This window comes from Citrus clementina, unplaced genomic scaffold, assembly GCF_000493195.1.
Source record: "Citrus clementina cultivar Clemenules unplaced genomic scaffold, Citrus_clementina_v1.0 scaffold_9, whole genome shotgun sequence".
Classification (NCBI taxonomy): domain Eukaryota; kingdom Viridiplantae; phylum Streptophyta; class Magnoliopsida; order Sapindales; family Rutaceae; genus Citrus; species Citrus x clementina.
Genome location: NW_006261964.1, coordinates 29,173,759 through 29,197,142, shown reverse-complemented (window position 1 = coordinate 29,197,142; position 23,384 = coordinate 29,173,759). Strand labels below are relative to the sequence as shown.

The following is a 23,384-nucleotide window of genomic DNA, read 5'->3' as shown; positions in this document are numbered from 1 at the left end:
GAGTAAATATATGCAAAAATTATTTTTGTACAAATTGATGTAGCATAATAAGGTTGGTTGAGTGAAACCACCTCATGACTCACATGATTTATCTTTATTATTTTATATTTTTACTTAACAAATGATGTTTTACTATATCACTTAATCACTTTGTATAAGAGTGTGTAACTCTTTTATTACTTATAATTTATTGGCCTACTCACATACACAATAGTTATATAATGCATCCTCAAATCGAAGGAATAAAAAAGACCGCAAGAAATTAGATAAATCAATAATTATCTGGCAAAATTGATGTTATACTTACTCAGTTGGAATATCAATTTGTATCCTAACTGATATGTCATCAGTAGAATTTTACTACTTAGATTAGAAATGATAGGACTTAATAATTAACTATCACTTAAACCAATCAAATAATAACTTTTCATTTGCCACATCAGTAGAGATATAAATTAAATATATCAACTAAATAAATATATCATTATTGAATTAACAATTATTTATACCTTGATTGAATAATTAATAAACGTACGTCAAATATGAAGCTGCGAACAGAGCAAGAAGAAATCATGCATGCATGCATCTTATAATGCAATAAGGAAATTGTTAAGATTATGTTGAACGCCTGAACAATCCTGATAAAAATTGAAAATCAAGCTATAACCAACCAGAAAATAGAATAAATGAAATTGCAATAACATAATGTACGGCAAGTAGTTTCCATTAATTCTAGATTCTTAATTTTGAAAAATGCATGAAATTAAACATTTAACTAAACTCATTAGTCTTTATATACACACACCCACACTCTAGTCCTAGTCCTACAAGTATTGGACAGCATTGAGTTGATGATGATGAATATCATTATCATGATCATGAAGCAGCGACGTCAGCGTGGTCTTGAACAATAATTATCGGGGCTGGGGCACGCTTAAGAACGGAGAAGTTGAATCTAGAATAGAAAGAATCCCAGCACATCCCAATTTCGTCACCAGCAGCCAGCTCTCGTCTGCGCACAAAGTCTGCAGTCCAGTGATTGATGAGCACATAGCTGTTAGAAGTTGCCCATTTCTTGAACACCAAACGGTGCATTGAATTCGTATCACAATCCCACACGCTGACCCTAAGACCTTCCGGATTCCCAATTACTTCATTACGACTAGCCTCGTCGAGAAAAGGCATCACATATCTCTCGGCCAAACGTGTTTGCACTAACAGCCTCGACAAATGCCCCAGGTCACTACGAGTAAGTATCTTGGTGATGCTCCATGGGTACGTGAAGAGGTCCAGTTTTGTTGAGACCCCAATTCGAGACTCGTGTTCCTCCTCTCCGGGCCTATAATATTTCATTAGCCCAATGTTGTACGCCAGCATTTGATTTCTCATCATGTCCTCTGCAGGAATGTAAACTTGAGTGGTGTCTTCTTTGGTAGGCCAAGTGTCATCACGCAAACTCAGTTTTGTTGAAATCTCCTTTCTGTTATCATTATTAATAATAATAATGTTGTGATCTCGCTTTCTTGTTCTTTTCTTACTGCTTTCTTGATGAACTTGTTGCACATGCTTCCGTTTCTTATTGAATTTGGAGCAACAGGATATTGGCTCTTGACTGCTAGTTCTACTCATCGCCATTCTTGAACCGGAGGAGAAGCTATCATCAACTATTGATGACGAAGAGGGATTAGACCCGTTATTAGTCCCTTGATTCTCTATGGGGTCTTTCTTTCCTGACGAAGAAATGGCACCAAGCGGGTTTTGCGGCATCCCCATTATATTCTTGATGAATATCAAATTGGCTAGGGTTTTGATTCTTGAGGGTTGTTGAGGCCTAGGGTTTTTACGTGCAAAAATTAAAGAAGAGAAAATGTTGTATGAAATTTTTGTGTGGGTTTATGGAATGTAAAAGAGAGGCACTTAAAGTATACATAAATAGAGAGAACTGATATGAGGTTATCAGAAGTGAATTAGGAAAATTAACATACGTACACATTTCAATTTTCAATTTCCCATTGATTTTAGGTTTCCTAATTAAGTAATGAGAGTTTCATTAGAGCAACAATAAGTTTCCTAATTCTATATTGAGTACCAGCTATAAATAAGAAAAGATATTTTGCTATTTGTTTTACACATATCCTTCATATATTAGAAGAACGGATTTAGATTCTTTTATAATCTTTTTTTGAATATTTTAAAGATTTTATAACATGTCAATTTTGTATTCAATGGTCAAGATTTGTTTATATTTTTTTCATAAATTATTATTTATTCTCCTAATATCTATTATCTTTTTGTTGTTCTTCTTCTTTTTAAATTCTTTTTTCACAAGCTTTTTTCTCCAAACTAAGAGAAAATCCATCAAACAGAAATTTTTTTATCGGGAACTTGATATTAATCCAAAAAATATGAAAAAAATGTCGTATAAAAATAGTTTATTGTGTGTAAATCTCCCACCAACCATAAACTCAATTGCTGCTTATCCTTGATCAAATATGTATTATGTCTCCCAACTAATCACCTTGGAAATCGTTCAATTGTTTATTGATTGTGAAATATTGCCGTTTTTTTCTTGTAATTTTTTTTTCATTTCTAATACATATATTAGGCTATTTCTTCCTGTTATACTATGTTAATTCGATTAGAAGATCCAAAAAGGATATAGTAAGTGATATTATAAAATCATTAGAATAATAATTGATGTTGTTTAATTAGAACTCATCTTCTTCTTTTAAAATTAGGAAAGGTAAAATACGTTAAGGTAAAAGTAAATAAATCTTGACCATTCATCATAAATTAATACACGTAGTGAAATTTTTAAAAAATTAGATTACAAAGAGGATATACTCTTTTAAGAAATAATTTTATATGTTAAATTCTGAGAGAAGAGAAATATTTTTGAATCTTTAATTTGTAATACTTTCATTTGATTTTATAGTCAATCTTTACTCCATGTTGTGAAAAAAACGTATTGAAATTCAAAAACAAAGGCGGCCCAGTTGAATGGGGTGTAGTTATAGGAATAGGATGGACCAATCAATGGAGTCCATGTGTCCTTTCTCATTTCAGGTAGGAAATTACGAATGTACAATTACAATACCATCATAGTAACATCATGTATTATTTGCAATGAGTTTGACCATGCCATTATGCCAAGTCCAGTTTTATCAACAACATGGTTTGCATTTTGCAGTTATACAAGAGCAAAAAAATCTATAACAGAAAAGCTCAAGCACCAGCTGAAATGTCTTAGATTCAAGCTCAAGCTAATGCATGCTTTTGTTTTCAGAACATTTGTTAATCAAATTCATGCTGAAATCCCATAATTTCCGCGCTACCTCAACGTTAAGTGCTTGTGAACTTGGTTGAGCGACTTTACTGTCCGAGAAATAGAAGCCACTCTTCCCTTTAACTTGTGGATGCAATGCCACATAACATGTAGTAGCTGTCCCCTAAGTATCCAGAACAAAATAAACAAACATATAAAAAAGATAGGAATAATTAAAGAGCCTGTTCAAAAATACTTGAAAGTGGTGGGCAATTTATTTTCAGTCTTGTATATTTCATTTGAATCTACGGTTTCTGTTACGAAGAATTAATAATGAATGAATCCGAAGAAGTAATATCATATCTTATTTCTTTGTTTCTGAAAATTTAGGATTACCTGCTGAACATTTTTCAGCAAACATTTACCAGCAATGCCAGGAAGAGCTGCATCCAACCAAAAGAAACCGGAAGTTAACATAAATAATCAGAGAGTTTTTTTGAGAAGTTGTGTTGTCTTAATTATCTGTATTGGTTCACCCTTTAAATCCTATGCAATAAGTTCACTAATTGTGCTTCTTCATACACGCCGAAGCAATCAAAATTGTACATACATGCAAGACCTAGAGGAGGGGGGGTGGGGGGGGGGGGAAAGAGAGAGAGACTCACCATGCAATATAGTGTTCATGCTACGGAAAAGGCTGTTATGACGGATAATGTTGGTGGCAATTGCTCCTGGGTGAACTGAATTTGCAGTTATGTCCACCCCATCTTCCTGTTTAGAGAACATCCCATTAGTATATTGCAGCATGAGACAACATATCAATTCTTCTCATTGAGAAAAACAAAGGTTGAATTCTAAATCAGAAAAATGGATGAGAAAATCGTACCAAAGAAATCAAAGAAACAGTTGCAGAAAATACAGTTTTCTACTTGCAGTAACTTATAATTCATCAAAGCAGGAGGGGTAGCCAATTCTTTAAATGTCTAACCTTTCCATCAGAAAATTGGTTTTAGGAGAAGTCTAACCTTTAAACGTCTCGCAAGCTCATTGGCATGTAGAATGTTGGCAAGCTTTGATTGACTGTATGCACGAAAACCATTGTAACTGTGCATAAACAAGTCCAGGAAATCCGATTACTTATATAGCATATTCAAGAGTGAATAGCATTACATCTCAGGAATCACATTGAAGAAAAAACAAAAGATGAAGAAGAAGAAGAAGAAGCAGAGCAGATGATTGGAAGGACCTGTACTGAGCAAGAATCCAATATGAATGTTAGCTTAAGGTCTTCAAAACAACCAAGTGGTTGATTTGTATATGTCTCATATTGACTACACTTGAATGATTTTAAATGATTGCCAAGGGGACCATCTAAAAGTAGAAAAATTAAGTATTATTCGGATAGATGGTTTTACCCGGACGGATCATTGATCTTATCAAAACGAATTCCTTCATGATATGCCAACCGGTGACCCTCTGAGGAGACATTAATAATTCTTCCTTCCCCGCCACTCTTTCGCGCTGTCTTCTTCATTGTGTCCAATAAAAGATTCGTCAAAAGAAAATGACCTGGAGAAAGTATTTGAAATTAAGGTTACTGCATTCTCCCATCAATCATCATATGCTTCAGAAGAAAGATAGGAAAAAAAATTTCATAAGCACCGAGAAGTTTCAATTCTTTGTGAAGAACAATTAGTTTGAATCTTCTCCTATAAAAATGCTATCATTTAGCTTAAAGCAGTGTAAAATGACAGTAAATATCATCTCTGTGTAAGATAGATAATTCTTCCACATCAAGACAAATAAATCACCCTTTGAAGCCATGGGACTGCAAAAACTCCTAGCTATTACAGCCTCCACTGATCAGTACTTCTCGTGCTTAAGAAATTTGGAAACAACATTGGTTCATAATTAATAAAATGGAAAACTTCGTTCCTTTTTTTCCCCTTTTTTCCCATTGCTAAAACTCTTCAAGAGCATCAGATAATAGTATTGTGCTATGTAACGCACCCAAGTGATTTGTTGCAAACTGCAGTTCAATGTTGTCTTTGGAAAGCATGAATGGGGTTCCCATGATTCCTGCATTGTTGCTTATAATTGGAAAAGCAATCAGTCACTGTAAAATTTCATTAAATATAAGTATGTGTAAATTGAAGAAATCAGATCAAAACATAAGAAAATGAGTTGGCACACGAAAATGTGAGGCAGTAGAACGGCATTTACATTAAGATATTCAATTGATGATGCTGGATGTTATATTCCGATGCAAAATTTCTAACGGATGCTAAGGAACTGAGATCCAACTCCATGGCATCCACTTTGGCAGAAGGGATTTCCTTGACTATTGTCTCTTTAACATCTTTACCAGCAGCAATATCCCTGACCCCCATAACTACATGGACACCACGCAAGGCAAGCACACGTGCAGTTTCAGTGCCAATGCCACTAGTTGCTCCTGTAATCACAATGTCCATGAGGGGGATAGAGTTAAAAAAAAAAAAAAAAAAAAAAACCTTGTTAGTACACACAGCAGATTCTTGTGTCAATACAATTACCCTCATGCTAATATGTACAATTTTACAACTCTTAACTAAGGAAAAATCTAGGGAAATGTCAAATTAAACAAGGCGCATGGAGACCAATTTAAATAATTCAACTTTACTTCTGAGTTGACATCATAGGTATGATGAATTCTAAATAAATTTCAAGAAGGTTGACTTGTCCTCTCACAATTGACAATTTGATCGTAATTTTGATACAATTTCTTCTCAATCGGCAACCACTCCAGAAAAGTTAATCGGAGTCAGCATTCATACACTCACATAAAATAATATAACGCTTCGGAACATATTAAGTTCAAGGCAAAACGCTGTCATTTAACATGTGATAACAGTTAAGTACTGAAGCATGTCTGACTTTCCTGGACCATATAAGATCGAACAGAGGCCCCATAATGTGTAACCAAAATCATCCAAAGCTAAATACACCAAATAAGTAGAGAATTTTCACTTTGTCAATAAAAGAAGGAGCTTCAGTTTCCATAACCACGTAGACAAAATCATAAAACTGAAACCCAGATTTCTGAAAAATGTAAAAAGATCAGTTCACTCAAGTACTCAAGAAGAATAAAAGAACCACGTTAACATTTTAGGTGTCAAAAAAAGAAACCTGTAACAATGGCAGTGAGGCCAGAGCCATCAATCCCGTCAGTAACTTCCTCAGCAGTTGAAGAGGCTGAGAAGCCAGATGGCCCCTTCCTGTTAAACAACCACAGCTTCATTGTCCTTCTCTTTCTCCAACAGTATGTGAAGACTCGTACAATTTTACAGGCACGGGCTTCTGAATCTCTCTACAAAGGGTGGCAGTTTATAAAGACTGACAATTAATTTGAAAATTGTTCTTGAAAGTGGAGACATTGGTGGTTCATTCGATTGATGCTAGTGCTGGACATTTTTGACTAGCTAATGTCCAAGGCTCCAAGCTGGCGATTGGCGTCAATTATTGCCACTCAAAATAATTTATCTGATTAGCAAAAGGCCAACTATAAGATATAATATATCTTTTGTAATTTGTTTGTCTTTATGCAGACATCTTTTAACAGGACCAAAATTCAGTGGAACGCGTAATCTATGTGTGAGTACATTTATCTAATGCGAATTATCTTTAGACTAAAATACCATTGATGAAGAACTGAACTAGGGCTGTTCATTAATTCAAATTCAATCCAATGTCAGGCCAATACCTATTTCAACCGGTTCATTGGCAGTCTTATCAAAATTTACATCATGGGCTTGAGTCTCATGTAGTGTTTGCAGTGTTTTTAATTAATAATATCTTTTAAAAAAAATTCAATCCAATGTAATCATAGATTGGATCTTGCAACTATTGAACCGCCTTAACAAGTTAATATCAAAGCTTTCATCATCATCAACAAAATATAACAGAAAGCTCAAGGAAAAAAAAAAAAAAAGAAGAAGAAGAAAAGGATGATGGGTTCCTATCAGTTACAGAAAATCTATTTAATGTCTTGTGTCTTGTCTCTCTGGAAGAGGCAGCAGTAACTTTTTTACTCTCTATGAATTTTGAGAACATCTATAGATCAGATCCGAGCTGAAATCCCACAGTTTCTGTGCCAACTCAGTGTTAACAGCTTGTGAGCTTGCCTGAGCTACGTTACTGTCTGCGAAATAGCTGCCAGTCAACCCTTTCACATGTGGATGCAATGCGACATAACATGTTGTTGCTGCCCCCTACATTCAGATAAAAGTAATCAAACAAGAAAATACGGAAAATTAAGAGCCTATGCTAAAATACAAAACTTCTATTTATTACAACTAAAGATCTAAAACTTTTCTGCATTGCCTTCTGGAAGAAGGATATTTATAAACTCATATTTGAAAATTGACAATATAGTTTCTGTCAGCATTTTTCCTGAAAATCTATGAGACTGTAGCTGAGAATGATGCTTCTTAAGAAAAAAATTCAAATTTTGTTCATTTGTTTCTGTAAAGAGTGGAATTACCTGCTCAACATTTTTTATCACATATTTACCAAGAAGGCCTACAAGACCTGCATCAAACCGAAAAGGACCATATAGTTGACATAAGCCTGCCACTTCCATCAAATGCATGAAGGCAAATAGTGAAAGGGAAAGACTCGAACAAGAACACAAAGGCCAAAAGGAATCCAGTCGAATTTTCCCAGGCTAACAAAATGAGGTATTGAGTTGATACCACTGAAAAAGCTGATATTGCGGAAAAGATTGGTGGTAATTGCCCCTGGGTGAACTGAATTTGCTGTTATGTCCACCCCATCTTCCTGTTTAGATAGGATCACATCAATATATTAAATGAAATTTTGGTTCAGATGACTCATAATGGGCTTTGCAGCATACCACCATTATGTTTTACAAGTAAAGATCATGACTAATGAGTACTACTGGCAGATATGAGAGAAAACACTTCAGTAAGCTTAAAACAAGAACAGATGCCATTCTTAGCATAAAAAAGGAGTGCATAAAGAAGATTAATTAACATTATTCCTAAAAGAAATGATAGATTGGTTTGTAATATACAGCCTCGAGCAAGTCATGCACCTTTAAACGCCTAGCAAGTTCATTAGTGTGCAGAACATTAGCAAGCTTTGATTGGCCATATGCTGAAAAACGGTTGTACCTGCACGTTATTAACGCCATATGTTAAGATAGGGAAGATTTACATCATGTTTGATTAACACTTTTGAATACAAATCACCATATAAACAACTTACAAGCTATCCTTAAGTCCCAACTGTTGTAAACTGTCTTAATTCAAACAAGCCTTAGCAGTCCAAAAGCGACATGCATGATATTTTTTAATAACTATAATTCAAAAGCCAACATCTATAAAGTTTACTCGCCATAATTGTATGAAATCTTAAATATCATGTAATCAATCATTTCCAACTTTATATTATTCATTAGTCACAAGCAGAGTGAAGCCCTTGTACTTTGACATCATTCCCTTCTTGCCTTTCCTAGATCAAAGATTTGAATCTAGTAGTAATAAATCTAATAAAAAGCAACTTCTCATATAATTTGGATTTGCTACTTGACCACAATGGAAAACTTGAGTACTCAACTTACATTAAGCAATATTGATTGTGTAACATATTATAAACTGAAGTACTTTAATCATCAAGAGGAGAAAATTGGGATTATAGTAGGATATTACCCTGACTGATCATTGATTCTATCGAATCGTATGCCTTCTGGATATGAGAACTGGTGACGACGTGATGACACATTTACAATCCTTCCTTCTTTGCTACTTTCACGTGCTGTTTTTCCCATTGTTTCCAACAACAAATTTGTCAAAAGAAAATGACCTGCAAGAAGATAGAGTCCAAATCACTCATCTCCAATAAGTCAATAGAATTACAACTCAATTAGCTTAAACATCTTTGTTGAATAGGATTTCCTCTTTCCCTCTAAATCATCTTGGGGCATCATTATACAAACCTCTAGTATTTCTACATTAAGGCCAGAAGTATAAATTCCACGATTCAATTAACTAGTGTTTGGGAAAAAAAAAACAAAAGTTATCAGTTCCCACTGATGTTTTTATTCCATTATATAGATTACACAATGTAACATGTCTCACCAATGTGGTTCGTAGCAAATTGCAGCTCTATATTGTCCTTGGAAAGCATGAATGGTGTTGCCATGATTCCTGCATTGTTACTTAGAAATGCATAATTCCTCTCAGTGCAAGGTTCCATGTTACAAACAATACACTCTAAACCAAAGACTCCGAATTAAGCTTCTAAAAACTAAGAAAGTACCGTTAATCTTACATGAGAATGTTCAGTGGAAGACCTGAAGACTTGAATTCTGATGCAAATTTCCTCACCGATGCCAATGAACTTAAATCCAACTCCATGGCCTGTACCTTGGCATTAGGGATTTCCTTAACAATTGCTTTTTTGACCTCTCTACAAGCAGCCATGTTCCTCACTGCCATAACTACATGAACACCACGCAATGCAAGAACCCTAACAGTTTCTGTTCCAATACCACTTGAAGCTCCTACACAAACAGAAACCACTCCAATTATCAAGCACAGAGAATGGGCTAAAGCTAGAATAATAAATCATATACATAGTCACAATCACCAAGTATTTTGTTACAATTTCCTAGTTAACTGTCAAAATTTCTCAAGTTTTTGAGTTACATTTTTTGAATGTCTATAAGAAATTAAAATATAATTATAAGTTTAACAAAAGTTGAAAAAAAAAAAAGATAATGTTACCTGTAACAATGGCAGTGAGACCAGAGCCATCAATCCCTTGAGTAACTTCTTCAGCTGTTGAAGAAGATGAAAACCCAGAAGCACCTTTACTGCTAAGCCTCCACATTCTTTCTCTTTCTCCCTCAATCTGAGCTTCAAACTAAGAGTTTGCAGAGCAGATAGGTTATTGACCACTATTTTAACCGATAATTTGTGAAAATCATACAAATTTTGTCCAAATTTAGAATGATAATACGAATATTCAGGTGAAAAAGACTAAAATGCCTAAACAATTTCAGACAAAAACAGAGCACCCTCGACAGTCCTATCCTGTGGCTTCAATTTTATATCTTCACGGTTCGTTTAGTTTGTTTAAACTGGCGGGAATCCGTTTACTTGGATTGTTGTTTTAACCTTCACAAATTTTAGTATAGTTTTGCAAAATTCTTTTCATTTTAGTATTTATTCAAATAGCCCCACCAAAATTCTCTGGGCATTTTAAAAGAAATATTAAAATTTAAAAATCTCAAAATTATCCAGCAGGCCATCACTGACCACTTTCTCCCTCTATTTTATAATTTTATATTTTCTTTCTACTCCCACGTTCTACAACCTAAAAACACAATTTCACTCTTGTTAAGTTTATTTGTTTCTTAGCATATCATAACCTATATTTCATACTTTCAATAAATAAATTTTTTTCTTCATATTCATTAAATTATGTATTTAGTAAAAATTAATTTCTTGATATTCATTAACTTTCATAGCTGATAAAAATTTTATTGATGTTCATTTTAAGGTTGGTTTTTATTCTTCTTATTTAGTGACTCAAATTATTTACAGATAAAAAAATATATCTAAATAAATTAATGAGAATTTGTGAATTAAGAAAGAAGGAGAAGAAATTGTTAATTAAGTAATTTGCTTAAAAATTATTTAGATAATAAAATCCTAAATTAAAAGAAAGTATTGAGAGGAAATTAGTGGGTTCAAATAATCTCAACTATATTCAAAAGAAAAAAAATCTGCATGACTTTACAATTCTATCCTTGTTAGACTATTGAAAATTCTATATTATCCTCCACATAACCACGTGCTTCCTTCGAAGAGTTCAAATTAATTTTTTATAAATTGGCCAAGTAGTTTCTCATTTAATTTACTTGACTGACTAACAGTGTTTGAATCCTTTGGATGTGAAGGAATATTTTTTAAAAACGAAAATGATTCAGATTTTATGTCTACGTTTTTAAGGAAAATAACTTGTAAATTGACACAACCGTCCTCCAATTTTAAATAAAAATTAGCACAAAAGTACAGTTCCATCTTAACTTAATATATGAAATACCACAATCACTTTTTTAGGGAATTTAAGAGCAAACATTTACAAATATAATAGAAACATGGAGTATTTTCGCCTTATTTTATTTGTTTTCACTTGAGATATTCATTTTGAATCAAGAACGGCAACCGGTGACATATCTGGCTGTATCATTTAACCAAATTCATGCTGAAATCCCAGAGCTTCTTTGCCAACTCCATGTTCTGGCCTTGCGAATTTGGCTTGTAGATGTTACTGTCAGAGAAGTACTCGCCGCTTACACCCTGGACTTGGGGATGCAATGCCACGTAGCATGTTGTAGCAGCCCCCTGTAATCAGATTCAGGAATTTGTACAAAGCAGAATTAATGAACTGAAAGTGTATAATGGAACTTCAATTTCACAAAACTCTCATGCAAGCAAATAATTATTGTATAAAAAGATGTAAAACTTTCACTAGTTTGGCTATCATATGTCGGTAAGGCAGTAAGCATATGGTCCGCAGCTACTCCTCATTCTATGACTTCTTGACAAGCTTAAATGAAAAATATGGAATTACATCTAGACAGAAAAGATGATTAAAATTTTAGAGGGTATGTAAGCACATCACAAAATCATTTCTATATATGTATTCAACATGATATAAAAACTTACCTGTGGAATATTTTTTAGCACGAGTTTACCGACAGTATTACAAAAGCCTGCATCAAACCAAGGAAAAAGTAAAAAATGAGACCATTAGAGGCATTTGCATCAGGCTCGTGACAGTGAAATACATGGCAAATAAGGCAACATATTAGAAATGTTAAATGATGAGAAAGTCCTCATAACAAATGTAATTAATACATCAAAATATTCCCAAGCATTAGTACATGGACGAAAATAAGTTAAAAGGAGTTCAGGGAATAATATTACCAATTCCTGCTAATTGGCTCTAATACCAACAAAACAATTTTACGACATTAACAACACACCTGTTTGCCTTCTCTAATGTTATACAACTAGAAGACCGAGTTAATTGCAGTCCAGTCATAAACTACTAGTCACAACATGAAATGCTAAAAAAATCACCTCTTAAGATTCCATTATAACGGAAAAGATTGGTGACAATTGATCCTGGATGAAGTGAATTCGCAGTTATGTTCACTCCATCTTCCTGTTAAAAAAAAAAAAGCACCATTAGGATCGAGACCATTACGCATGTAGCAAGCAAATGACCCAAAAGTGTAGTACAAGCATGTGCCTGTATTGACAAATAAGTGGAGACATAATTGAGGATAGAAGAAAAGAGTATGGGAAAGTTTTGCATTTTCCTCATGCATTAAAGAAAATAACTGGATCACTTCTAAAATGGCAGAGATAGAAGAGAATAACAAATCAAACAATTAAAAGAAATGCTGGCTGAGAGAGTACAGTTTTCTCAAAAGAATTTGTAATTCAGCAAAGCAGGAAACAGACAGCAAATTCAATCGTACTTGAGAAAAAATCTACCTTCAAATGTTTTGCAAGCTCTTTAGCATGCAAAATGTTGGCAAGCTTCGATTGGCCATACGCACCAAAACTGTTGTACCTGCACATAAGCAAGTCCATACAGTCAAACTAATTGTGCATAACTTCAGCATGTGCATCAAGATTCAACAGGTCTACATAGGGCCTCAGATTTTCAAAACTCAATATGACACCCTAGGATATGTAAAGAATACCTCTGCATAAAGCATGAAAATAGTCTAGAGTGAATTAGGGATCAATTTTTGAAACATATGAAGATGCTTAACACTTTATTGTTGAATTGCTTATCAATTAGTTTTACTAATGATCATCAAAAGAGGAATTTCCAGATAAATAGAAGACACTGTAACATTTTGGAGTTCATTAATATCATCAAAGCTTCACATTCAAGTACTATTTTCAATATTTCGCTGAAAGGGCTAGTACTTTCAACCTTGTCAACTTTTTGGGAAGTTCCAGAATTGAGTTGACAACACCAGGTTTATGTCATGTAAATAGCCAATGAAAATGAACAGGCAGATGTGTAACATTTCAATAGCCAAGAAACCCTCAAAAAGATTTGTGAAGATGTATACTGAACAGTAATCCTCTAAAAAATACTAGTTTAAAGTCTTATAAACACCCAAGTGGCTTAATTAATATTAATTTCCCAAAGAAACATCTCTTCAGTACACAAGTGATTAATAAATGATTGTCAAGGATATCATCTGAAAATTATAATAAAAAATAAATTGAGTTTGTGGCTGGATAGTCTTACGCTGACTCATCATTGATTTTGTCAAAACGAATTCCTTCACTATAAGCAAAACGATGAGCCTCTGAGGAGACATTCACAATTCTTCCTTCCCTGCTACTCTTTTGCGCTGTCTTCTTCATGGTGTCCAATAAAAGATGAGTCAGCAGAAAATGACCTGGAGAAAAACAAGGTCACCCCACTTTTCGGTCAATCACCAATGCATCAGAAGCAAACAGAAAAGAACAACTTTAATCATTCAAAACTGCTGAAATTGTAGCAATTCACTGTGCCAGAACAAATAGGCAGAGGCAAGTAATAAATTCTATAATTTTATTTGAAGAAGTATACAGGGAATTGATATTTAATTTGTCTACATCAAGATGAAACAAGTGTCCTCCTAAACCTGAGGAGACCCAAACACAGCCAAACCATTGTAAGTTGTAACTTCCATCGAATAATACTGTTCTGTCTTAAAAGATTTGAAAACAATTTTGGCAATAATATAAACTGAAAACCTATGCTTGTTGTTGCCATTACCAGTCCTGTTTAAGAGCATCAATTTAATAATATATACTTGAAATATATGTACGCACCCAAGTGATTTGTTGCAAACTGTAGTTCTATGTTGTCTTTCGATAGCATGAATGGGCTTGCCATTATTCCTGCATTGTTTCTTATAATAGAAAAGAAAATTAGTTCCTGTAGAACAAATCATCGAGCTCAGTGATACCCAACAGAAAAATTTTGCACATTTGAGTCTAAAATGAAGAAATAAGACGAAACAACATAGGACATTCATGCAGAGAGAGTTTGCAGATAAGTTGCACGTGTGTACAAGAATAAATGAAGCAGTGAAATAAAATCTACCATAGCAGCTCTTATTTCTATTCTTACATTAGGATATTCAGTGGACGACCCTGGCTATTATATTCTGAAGCAAATTTTCTCACAGATGCCAAGGAACTGACATCCAACTCCATGGCATCAACTTTAGCAGAGGGGATTTCCTTGACTATTGCCTCTCTAACATCTTTACCAGCAGCCATATTCCTGACCGCCATAATCACATGGACACCACGCAAGGCAAGGACACGTGCAGTTTCAGTGCCAATACCACTTGATGCTCCTATGATCACAATGTCCAAGCAGCAAATAAAAAATGAATAACAAAAACTGTTAATATATAAAGCACATACTTATGTAAATCAACTACCCCTCATGTTTAAAACATCAACATATTTTCTGCAATTGTGCCGTCCTTGCCCAATTCAAAAGCAAAAATCAAGGAAATGTCCAAAGCATCAATATCAGAGAAAAATTAAAAATTTCCACGTAAGCGAGTTCGGTTCCTCTTTGAAGCTGAAAGAGGGGGCCCACCGGGGGGGGGGGGGGGTTGGAATTCGAAACTTCTTTCGGAAAATCCCTCAAATATTAATGTTCTTTCAGGACAGCACCATGTTCATCTTGTCGACCACACAAAAATAGGGCATTAGAGTATATGGAGTAATTAACATATCATCTCACCGCCAAATCCATCTGATTTTAACTCTAAATTTTCATGAAAATTGGTTGTCTGTGCAGAATTATCAATTTGAACAAGATTTTATAATCATTTTCACCAACCAACAATGGATCCAAATATGTTAATCAAAGTTGGCAACAATACAACACAACACGATGACGGTAAAGTGAAAAAAAAAGAAAAAGAAAAAAAAAAGATTTCCTGTTTTAGTTAAAAAAAAAAAAAGATGACGGTAAAGTAAAAACCAAGGAAACAAAGATTTCCTGTTTTAGTTAAAAAATAAATAAATAAATAAAAGCATTCATTTCATTGAAAAATCTCTGATTTTCATGGGCCACATAACAGTATATCATCAGAAACATTTAAAGGGATAAACAGACCAAAGGTCCCATATTTGCTACGGAAACAGGAAACTTTACTTCCATAACAACCAAAACAATATTATCAGAACTTGAAATTTCCAGCCCAGATCTACCGAATATCCCAAGCATTCAATAAAATGAAAACAATGCAAATTTCATTTTATCGCAATTATTAAGACAAAAAAAAAAAAAAACCTGTGACAATGGCTGTGAGGCCAGTGCCATCAATTCCTTGAGTAACTTCCTCAGCTGTTGAGGAAGCCGAGAACCCAGATGGCCCTTTTCTGCTAAACAGCCACATGTTTTTTCTTTTTTTCTTTTTTTCTTTTTTTCTTTTTTTCTTTTTTTTTAGCTCGCACAAACAAAGTTACGGTTGTTACAGCGTTACGGGCTTCTTATGAGTTACGATCAAGAATGAAGGGCAACGACAGTTGATACGTATTAGCCGTTTAGGAAGCCGTGTAGTCATTCACCGACCGGTGAAGGTTGTGTGACTGCAATCTTGCTAGATTCGTATCGCGTTGTTGCCTTCGAAAGTTGGTGTCACTTACAAGCCACGCAATTTGATTTGATCATCGTTCATAAATTATTCACCATCTTTGATAACGTAGGTGTGACACCGATTTGGCCCCGACAAGACAAAGCTCTGAGAAAAAAATAATAAATAAATAATATATAATCCAAACCTTTTTAAGCACGTGTCTTATCATACTTAGCAATGTATTTCATTAATACGACACGACAGGAAACGTACAACATCAACACGAGTTGCATGGCCGATCCTATCGGTTTTCTTGGGTCACGATGGCCCAATTTTAAAACAAACCCAAGCCCAATCCAAGCCGGATCAGCTCCCGATAACAACAACCCGATAATAGACCCTAACTACCCGCACGTGTAAACGGTATCGTCCTATCGATAGCGTCACGTGCAGAAACCACAATCAATCGCAGTAGCGGAAAAAACACAGCGTCACAGCGATTAGAGAAACCCTAGCGCCAGCTCCCCGTCCCGTTTTCGCAGACTCCACTTTTATCTGGAAAAAAATTGTCTTCGTTTAAGCTTCGGCGGTAAGGTAATCAAAATTCTGTAATTCTCTTATGACCAAAAATATGTTATTTTTATTATGGATTATGAACTTAATTAATGAAAATGTTAAATGTATTTTTTTATCAAAATGATGTTTGGCTTGTTAGTTAGCTTAGTTCAACTATATAGGAAAGGAAATTGCAAAATTGTAAACTTCTTTTATTTTTTTAGCATCTATTTGATTACTTGTTCTTAAAATTTATCTGCATCCCAGCTTAATTTTATTTTTTAACGAACTTGATACTATAGTATAGCATTAGCTTATTGCTGCACCGGAATAATCTATAATAACTTAATGATGTTATCAAATTGGAAAACAAATTTCTCTTGATATAGCTGAATGAATTTTGGCTTGCATTTTATGGGTTTTGAAAATGGTAGACTGTCATTGTTTCATTCTAGCGATGTCTAAAGTGGAATTTTTGGCCGGGAAAAGAGTGGAATTTATGCTACGGAGAATGATTCATGGAGAATTTTTTGGATACGAAGTGGCATATGATAGTCTCATTTGAACTCTGCAGCAACAAGCACTATTTTGAATGGTATTTGAAAAAAATTGAAGTCTCAAAATAAGTCTTTGGAAGTTTTTCTGACAGGACAAGCATCGAGAGCCCCTCCTCTTGTCCAATTTCTCTTTGTTTCTTCGGAAGGTTTGGTCGCACCTTTAATGGGAAAACGGTTTGGATTTCACATATTAATGAAACAGGGGCCCACAAAAATATAGCTCCTAAAAAGCAACATTAATTCTTCTATTAAGTTTTCGTGTATATATGTTCATTATCGGTAGAACTCGGATCATTCCTAGATGCTTTCTGTGGAGTAGATGTCTTGGCTTTGTACAAATAACTCCTGCATGCTATAATACCAAATTTTCATTTTTAGTCTAAATAGAATTTGGTTTTAGTTAAAACACTAGCATTTTCTTTTGAAATGTAATTTCAATTGTAACATTTCATGTTGTACTGTTTATAGAGTGACAACTGAAAAGACTGAGGAAGTTTTCCTGACAAGAATGCCCTTACACATGTTATTGGAATCCAGCATTGAGTCAGTTTGGGAAGTGTTGATGAAGAGTTTCTGTCCTCGCAACGAAGATAATCTTCTGAAGAACAAGAAGCCTTCTTTTCCTCTGTTACTTTTTTGCTATTGAAATAGAGGTGCAAGTTCTTTTCACTCTCTAGGAGCTACGTAAAGTTTTTTGCTGCGTCCTCTTTAAATGTCCGAAGGTGCAATGGCAGTAGTCAAACCTGAGGTATGTTGTGTAATTGTTTCATGAATATCTTTGGTCTCTTTCTTCGATTATGTTCTTTTTAATTAGTTAGTAGAAACAATGGATACCAGATTATTCTTTGGAAATGTAGCAAGGAGCAATGGCTTTTTTATGGTGTAGTAAGTATATGTTTAGGTATTTTGTTGTTAATCTAGGTTTTTACTTCAATAACCAATTTTGCGGATTCATTATAGTTTTGTCCTATGTTAAATGCTTTGATCACTGGATAGAGCCTAGAAACTGAACTTCTAGTGTTTGAGAGTTGGAATGTGCAATACAATGATCTAGCTATGATCATCTACTTATTTATTTGTTTATTTATTTTGCCTTTAGCGGCCTGTCAGTCTTGATTCTTACTTGGTGTTGATTTTGGTTTGATGAGTCCAGATGAAGTCTTATATCTGGGTCCAAACTACTGATGGTTCAATCCAGCAAGTAGAAGAGGAGGTTGCCATGTTTTGTCCCATGATTTGCCGAGAGATTATTCAAACAGGAATGGGATCTTCCAAAAACTATGCTATATCACTTCCACAAAGGGTCAATCCTGCTATTTTTGGATTGGTACTTGATTACTGCCGGTTTCATCAAGTACCAGGCCGCTCAAATAAGGTGTGTTCTGCTTTCTCTGTTCCTTGCAAGATTTCTCGTGTCTGGTAGATAATATTCCTTCTAAATTGTTTTTTAGTGAAAGGGATATAAAGACATAAAAAGTGCTAATTTCTGACCCACTGGAAAGCTGTGGTTATATTCGTTTTTAATTTATCCTTTTAATTTTTAGTATCGTTGGAAGATAATATGGCACCCATCCACATGGTTTTGATTTTTGTGTTTGCTTGTTAAATGTCTAGGAACGTAAAATGTTTGATGAGAAGTTTATCCGTATGGATACTAAAAAGTTGTGTGAGCTTACTTCTGCTGCTGACAGCCTCCAATTAAAGCCTTTGGTGGATCTCACTAGTCGTGCGCTTGCTCGAATTATTGAAGGAAAAACTCCTGAGGAAATACGCGAGACATTTCATTTACCAGATGATCTCACGGAGGTCTGTGCTGCTACCAAGAAATCAATTGTATTGATGTTTAATTCTTTTTCGGGTTTTTCATGGAGATATTGTTCTGATTCAGGAAGAGAAGTTGGAACCCTTAAATAATGTAACTGATGATCCGCGTATTCGGCTTTTGAATCGATTATATGCGAGGAAGAGGAAAGAGTTAAAAGAGAGGGAGAAACTTAAGGTGGCTTAAGTTGTAGCATCCTAAACTTCTTACATACTCTCTCTTTGGACTAAGTTCATATCTATTTATTAATTGCATATAATTATGTGGTGTTGAAGTACTGAAATTGGGGAAGACATTTTTGCAGTGCTAACAATTTCATTCTCCTTATATGCCAGAATGTTGAGGTCGAGGAGGAGCATGTGGATGAGCGCTCAGTTGATGATCTATTGTCATTTATAAATGGGGGGAATGGAGGTATATATGAGAAATATTCTTCATTTTTTAGTGCATCACTTACAGTATTCCCTATGCATCAGGTGTTTAACTCAGTACTTGTAGACCTTACGTAGTCTAACCATAGTAACTGTGCGAGTAGTATAGCTGCAGTACAACACCATGGCTACAAACCATTATTATTACCAATGTCTAATCCTTTACTTCTTGTAGCCTTTCTAAACTTATTAAGTGCTTTCTGTCTCTCAGATTCAAAGGGGATTAAAACAAACAAGAACAAAAAGAAAAACCGAAGAAGAAAAGATCAACTAAAGGACTCTTCTACAAACAATTTAAATGGAAACCACAAGGTCTGATATATTCTCTCTTTCTCTCTCTTCCTATCTATATTGTCCTGTGTCTGTGTGCCATGTCTGCTGCATCGCATGTTTCATGATGCATACCTGTTTGTGTTCAATAATCATCATGCTGCTATTGTAATTATTGTTATTTCTCCATTTTTGTGCTGATATTGACACAGAAAAGCCAGATCGGCTATATTCCTCTTGTTGATATGCTGTCTTTCTTTTTGCTCTTTTAGGAGTTCAACTCTCTCCATTCAGCTTTCCATAATGGCGGGCTTAATGATATTGCGGTGTCCACTCCCCATAAGACTTCAAAATTGCAATGTTCTACTGCTGTTACCTGTTCACCAAAGATGGAATTTGATGATGGTGAAATTGATGATGATCTAGATCCTGCGATGAAGGAGGAGCTTGACAGGTTAGCTGGACATGTGGAGCTTCTATTGAGATGATGAATTCAAATTTTTAACTGAGAACAGGCATTTTAATTCTATAAATAGAAGTCTATACTCTCTTGATATAAGACCATTATAGATATCGACTTAAGTTACATGCCAAACTGTCATCTAGAAAGATTGCTTATTATTTGATTTGGTTGAAGTATGTCTATTTACAAGTTTATTTCCAATTAAGTGTGCTTGGATATATAAAATAACAAGAACAATGTGCCACTCTTTGTTAAATCCTCCAACTGCATTGTTGGTCAATCATGCTTATGATCAACTGTAGGGAAGTAGAGGACTTTGCTCGGCGATTGAATTCAGATTGGCCTCAAAGGATGCAAGAGATTTTATCATTGGGTCAAGATAGGAGACTTGTACAAGTATCAATGAACAGCAACTGTTCCAGTCGTAGATGTACAAGTAAGTTGTTTCCTCGCATTGTTCCAGAGTTGGTCTTCATGAAAATCTCTGCCTTTGGGCATTGAGAAGGGAAGTTGTTATGGTTGTTAGCTAATATACAAAACACAATTTCTGGGTTTTAAACAGGTTTGGACAGTAGATAACGCAATCAAAGATCAATAATTTATATGCCAGAAGTGTCGGCAACTTTGAATGCTTCAAGCACGTGGCAGCACTGACTTTGCTGCTGAAAGATGTTAGTTACATGTGAGTTATTTGTTCGTTTTTTCACCTCCAACATGTAATTTTCGTTTTGAGCATCTTGTACATCCAAAAATAGTTGGCAAAAAAAAAAAAAAAGAGGAACTCTTACAGTGAGAATTGAGCAAAATCTGTTTGTTTGCCTTCATTTTATGTTGCCGCAAGTTGGTTGTGATTTTCAGCCATTGTAATTCATTAGCTGTAGCTTCTGTATTTAGAACATTTTGAGTGAAAGGCCTGAGCCTGAACCTTGTTACAACGCATTGCCCATTCTAATTTTAAAAATCCGGTTACCCGAAAGTAAGAAACATTTCTAATAACAAAAAGCAAGAATCCGAGGGCAAAGAAAAAGCGAATGGTCAATCTTCTAGACTTCTTGTGGTTGGCCATAATCATTTTCGTACAGGACAAACTAACTGGGAATTGATGTAACCCTATGGACTAAGAGGGAATTAACCCCTTGAAACCAAGCATGTTACATTTCCTTGCCCTAAAGGAAAGTAAAAAAAAACTACTGTTAGAAACCCAATATGAAACCAAACACACACACACACACACAACACAGAAACTGAAAAAAAGTGAATAAAACATTTTCTTTTATAATTCTTGAGCTGGGAGAATAAAAAGCTTTAAAAGCATTATGTCTGTGTATCAGTTCTTCACCTTATTCCCATTAGCAGAGTAATACTTCTTAAAAGCTTTGGGAAGATAAACAGGCAGCAAGAACCCAAAAAGATTGAAGCACCAGAAGGCCATATTAGCCAAAGCAAGGGCTCTCCCAAGATACAGCCTTCTCGCTGATGCACTGTTATCTCCTTCTGCCTTTGAGAACTCTGTCTTTAACCAGTCGACAATAGTGAAAATCCTCCTGGAATTGTAAAAAACGGGCACGAAAACGCGAATTGGCGTCGAGAACTTATCCGAGAAGGCCACCCCTTCCATGAAAACTTGACTGGCCAGAAGAAACACATGGGGTGCTGCTGCTTTGATCCCTTCTTTATCACCCTCAAATATGCCTTCTAATATATAAGCTATTGGGAGAAGCAGCCCTATAATGGCACCGACCAATACGTAGACGCGAAGAATGGTGGTATTGGGATCGAAAACAGAGGATTCTTTAGATTGGGGTGGTGGCGGGAAGGCGATCTTGAAAAGAAAGAACATGTAGATGAGTGAAAAGATCACAAAAGCGAAATCTTCAGCACTTATCATGCCACTTGCTGCGAAAACTGTGACGACTGCGAGGGCATTGAGTTGGCGAAAGCTTAGAAAATTTGATGATGCTTTACTAGGAGTTGCAGTGCTTTTAGTGGATTGAAATGATGTCGGATCATCTTGCTGCTTGAATGCTACTTCGTGTTCTTTTGGGAGGCTTATGTCTTTGCTTGTTGCTCCAACCCCACCTGACATTTTTTGTTTCTAATTTTTTTTTTTTTTTTAATCTTTTTGAGCTTCTGAGTTATGAGGGTTCTCTTTACTGAGAAAGGAGATCAAGATTCATGAATTGTAAGACACGCACTTAGTGAGAAAAATGTGAGCCACAATAATAGAGAGCCTCGTTGGGGAGAATTAGTTGGGCAGAGAGAAGGGGAAACACTTGAGGTGCGGAAGGTTGACACGTGGCATCTGTGGAAGAGTTTAAGGTATGGGAGGAGAGAAAACGTGGCTGATTACGGAGTCAAAAAATGTGTGGGCTAACTACAAGCCAGTGGATTCGGTTTTTGTCATTTTGTGTGACTGAAAACTGATGGATAGAAATGGAACTTAAAAAGGGTTTTGGTCATAGGGACTCGAACTCATGATGGATAAAAAGAAAGAAATTGTGTTCGCTTAAATTTAAAAAAACAATTAAACCTACATAATTCGTTGTGGGCGCTCGAATTTATGACCTTATAATTGTAAGGAATGCATTTTAGCCACTGGGCTAAAATCTAGTGGCTCGAGTGCCCACGTGAATTAAGTTCGGAGACCGTCATGAATTTTTTTTTTTTTTTCAAACAAATTGTTGTATCACACTATTTTTTGTATTTGTGATTAAAAACAATAATAACAATTGTACACACGGGAGGTCTAACAAAGATGAGATCTATGCTAATGCTTTGAAAAATTAAAAAGAAAATTGCTCTCGAAAAAAGAATTAAAGCCTCTTTGAGATTCAAGTTGAAGAACTATAGTTTAAAAATTATAACATTAAAATATTTAATAAACATTAGTTGCTGTAACTTGAAAGTTAAATTAATTTAATTTACACATCTTTATTAATTTTATTAAAATTATTATTTAAAAATTATACTTTTTACATATATTAACTTTTATTTTATAATGATAATTTTTTTCATAACAATTATATCTTAAAAATTATAACAACTCAATCTTAAATACAACCTTCGGCGAGTGATGTTAGTATTACCAATGGCTTTTTATGTAGCTGATGTTTGTGAAAGAGTAATGATATTACAGACGTCCTCAAATTACTCCAAAATTTTCTTTCGTTCGGGATTATAGTGATGCTATTGGCAACTAACCACCTTCAAAGGTCCAGATAGAACTCCTTTCCACCATTGAAAAATCTGTGGCTATGAGTTTGATTAGGGCTTACGGCTGCGATAGTGCGAATCATCTTGCAGAAGTCCGTACGCACGATTCAACAT

The 23,384-nt window shown here is 34.9% G+C and overlaps 5 protein-coding genes across 10 annotated transcripts; 1 reads left to right on the top strand and 4 right to left on the bottom strand.

Annotated features, from left to right (window-relative positions):
* Nucleotides 1–3,192: 3,192 nt before the first annotated feature.
* LOC18031308 (short-chain dehydrogenase TIC 32, chloroplastic) lies at nucleotides 3,193–6,669 on the bottom strand. Its single transcript, XM_006421908.2, has 8 exons — nucleotides 6,434–6,669; nucleotides 5,489–5,720; nucleotides 5,276–5,355; nucleotides 4,681–4,834; nucleotides 4,291–4,369; nucleotides 3,931–4,036; nucleotides 3,662–3,708; nucleotides 3,193–3,449 (listed from the first exon to the last, which is right to left on the bottom strand). The coding sequence occupies exons 1-8, from the start codon at nucleotides 6,543–6,545 to the stop codon at nucleotides 3,264–3,266; spliced, it is 996 nt and encodes a 331-aa protein (XP_006421971.1). The 5' UTR covers nucleotides 6,546–6,669; the 3' UTR covers nucleotides 3,193–3,263.
* Nucleotides 6,670–6,948: 279 nt separating this feature from the next.
* On the bottom strand, nucleotides 6,949–10,700 carry LOC18033027 (short-chain dehydrogenase TIC 32, chloroplastic). Of its 3 annotated transcripts, none has more exons than XM_024191120.1 (8): nucleotides 10,054–10,700; nucleotides 9,599–9,830; nucleotides 9,406–9,485; nucleotides 8,977–9,130; nucleotides 8,361–8,439; nucleotides 7,972–8,083; nucleotides 7,788–7,834; nucleotides 6,949–7,515 (listed from the first exon to the last, which is right to left on the bottom strand). In XM_024191120.1, the coding sequence occupies exons 1-8, from the start codon at nucleotides 10,157–10,159 to the stop codon at nucleotides 7,339–7,341; spliced, it is 987 nt and encodes a 328-aa protein (XP_024046888.1). In that variant the 5' UTR covers nucleotides 10,160–10,700; the 3' UTR covers nucleotides 6,949–7,338. The 3 variants fall into 3 exon arrangements, with proteins under 3 accessions (XP_024046888.1, XP_006421970.1, XP_024046839.1); XM_006421907.2 differs by having other exon boundaries at nucleotides 7,999–8,083; XM_024191071.1 differs by lacking the exons at nucleotides 7,788–7,834; nucleotides 7,972–8,083.
* Nucleotides 10,701–11,332: 632 nt separating this feature from the next.
* LOC18031202 (short-chain dehydrogenase TIC 32, chloroplastic) lies at nucleotides 11,333–16,132 on the bottom strand. Of its 2 annotated transcripts, none has more exons than XM_006421905.2 (8): nucleotides 15,674–16,132; nucleotides 14,489–14,720; nucleotides 14,188–14,267; nucleotides 13,616–13,769; nucleotides 12,841–12,919; nucleotides 12,421–12,505; nucleotides 12,004–12,050; nucleotides 11,333–11,679 (listed from the first exon to the last, which is right to left on the bottom strand). In XM_006421905.2, exons 1-8 carry the CDS (start codon nucleotides 15,777–15,779, stop codon nucleotides 11,521–11,523), a joined length of 942 nt encoding a protein of 313 aa, XP_006421968.1. In that variant the 5' UTR covers nucleotides 15,780–16,132; the 3' UTR covers nucleotides 11,333–11,520. The 2 variants fall into 2 exon arrangements, with proteins under 2 accessions (XP_006421968.1, XP_024046950.1); XM_024191182.1 differs by lacking the exon at nucleotides 15,674–16,132 and adding an exon at nucleotides 14,808–15,655.
* A 251-nt stretch (nucleotides 16,133–16,383) lies between these two features.
* LOC18033434 (SKP1-like protein 21) lies at nucleotides 16,384–20,793 on the top strand. Of its 3 annotated transcripts, none has more exons than XM_006421899.2 (10): nucleotides 16,384–16,548; nucleotides 17,540–17,819; nucleotides 18,225–18,446; nucleotides 18,686–18,877; nucleotides 18,960–19,070; nucleotides 19,229–19,307; nucleotides 19,536–19,636; nucleotides 19,867–20,048; nucleotides 20,360–20,493; nucleotides 20,620–20,793. In XM_006421899.2, the coding sequence occupies exons 2-10, from the start codon at nucleotides 17,784–17,786 to the stop codon at nucleotides 20,634–20,636; spliced, it is 1,074 nt and encodes a 357-aa protein (XP_006421962.1). In that variant the 5' UTR covers nucleotides 16,384–16,548; nucleotides 17,540–17,783; the 3' UTR covers nucleotides 20,637–20,793. The 3 variants fall into 3 exon arrangements, with proteins under 3 accessions (XP_006421962.1, XP_006421963.1, XP_024036839.1); XM_006421900.2 differs by having other exon boundaries at nucleotides 16,384–16,553; XM_024181071.1 differs by lacking the exon at nucleotides 18,960–19,070 and having other exon boundaries at nucleotides 16,384–16,553.
* Nucleotides 20,794–20,902: 109 nt separating this feature from the next.
* On the bottom strand, nucleotides 20,903–22,348 carry LOC18031695. Its single transcript, XM_006421897.2, has 2 exons — nucleotides 21,397–22,348; nucleotides 20,903–21,223 (listed from the first exon to the last, which is right to left on the bottom strand). Exons 1-2 carry the CDS (start codon nucleotides 22,141–22,143, stop codon nucleotides 21,209–21,211), a joined length of 762 nt encoding a protein of 253 aa, XP_006421960.1. The 5' UTR covers nucleotides 22,144–22,348; the 3' UTR covers nucleotides 20,903–21,208.
* Nucleotides 22,349–23,384: the final 1,036 nt, after the last annotated feature.

Coding starts and splice junctions, on each gene's coding strand:
- LOC18031202 (XM_006421905.2), bottom strand. CDS start 15,779: ATGTGGCTGTTTAGCAGAAAAGGGCCATCTGGGTTCTCGGCTTCCTCA. Junction 14,268..14,488: donor CGTCCACTGAATATCCTAAT/GTAAGAATAGAA, acceptor TTCTATTATAAG/AAACAATGCAGGAATAATGG. Junction 13,770..14,187: donor GTTTGCAACAAATCACTTGG/GTGCGTACATAT, acceptor GTTTTTCTCCAG/GTCATTTTCTGCTGACTCAT.
- LOC18033027 (XM_024191120.1), bottom strand. CDS start 10,159: ATGTGGAGGCTTAGCAGTAAAGGTGCTTCTGGGTTTTCATCTTCTTCA. Junction 9,131..9,405: donor ATTTGCTACGAACCACATTG/GTGAGACATGTT, acceptor ATCTTCTTGCAG/GTCATTTTCTTTTGACAAAT. Junction 7,516..7,787: donor TGATAAAAAATGTTGAGCAG/GTAATTCCACTC, acceptor ATCTGAATGTAG/GGGGCAGCAACAACATGTTA.
- LOC18031308 (XM_006421908.2), bottom strand. CDS start 6,545: ATGAAGCTGTGGTTGTTTAACAGGAAGGGGCCATCTGGCTTCTCAGCC. Junction 5,356..5,488: donor CATCAATTGAATATCTTAAT/GTAAATGCCGTT, acceptor TCCAATTATAAG/CAACAATGCAGGAATCATGG. Junction 4,370..4,680: donor AAGATCAATGATCCGTCCGG/GTAAAACCATCT, acceptor GTTTATGCACAG/TTACAATGGTTTTCGTGCAT.
- LOC18031695 (XM_006421897.2), bottom strand. CDS start 22,143: ATGTCAGGTGGGGTTGGAGCAACAAGCAAAGACATAAGCCTCCCAAAA.
- LOC18033434 (XM_006421899.2), top strand. CDS start 17,784: ATGTCCGAAGGTGCAATGGCAGTAGTCAAACCTGAG. Junction 17,820..18,224: donor TGGCAGTAGTCAAACCTGAG/GTATGTTGTGTA, acceptor TGATGAGTCCAG/ATGAAGTCTTATATCTGGGT. Junction 19,071..19,228: donor AAGAGAGGGAGAAACTTAAG/GTGGCTTAAGTT, acceptor CTTATATGCCAG/AATGTTGAGGTCGAGGAGGA.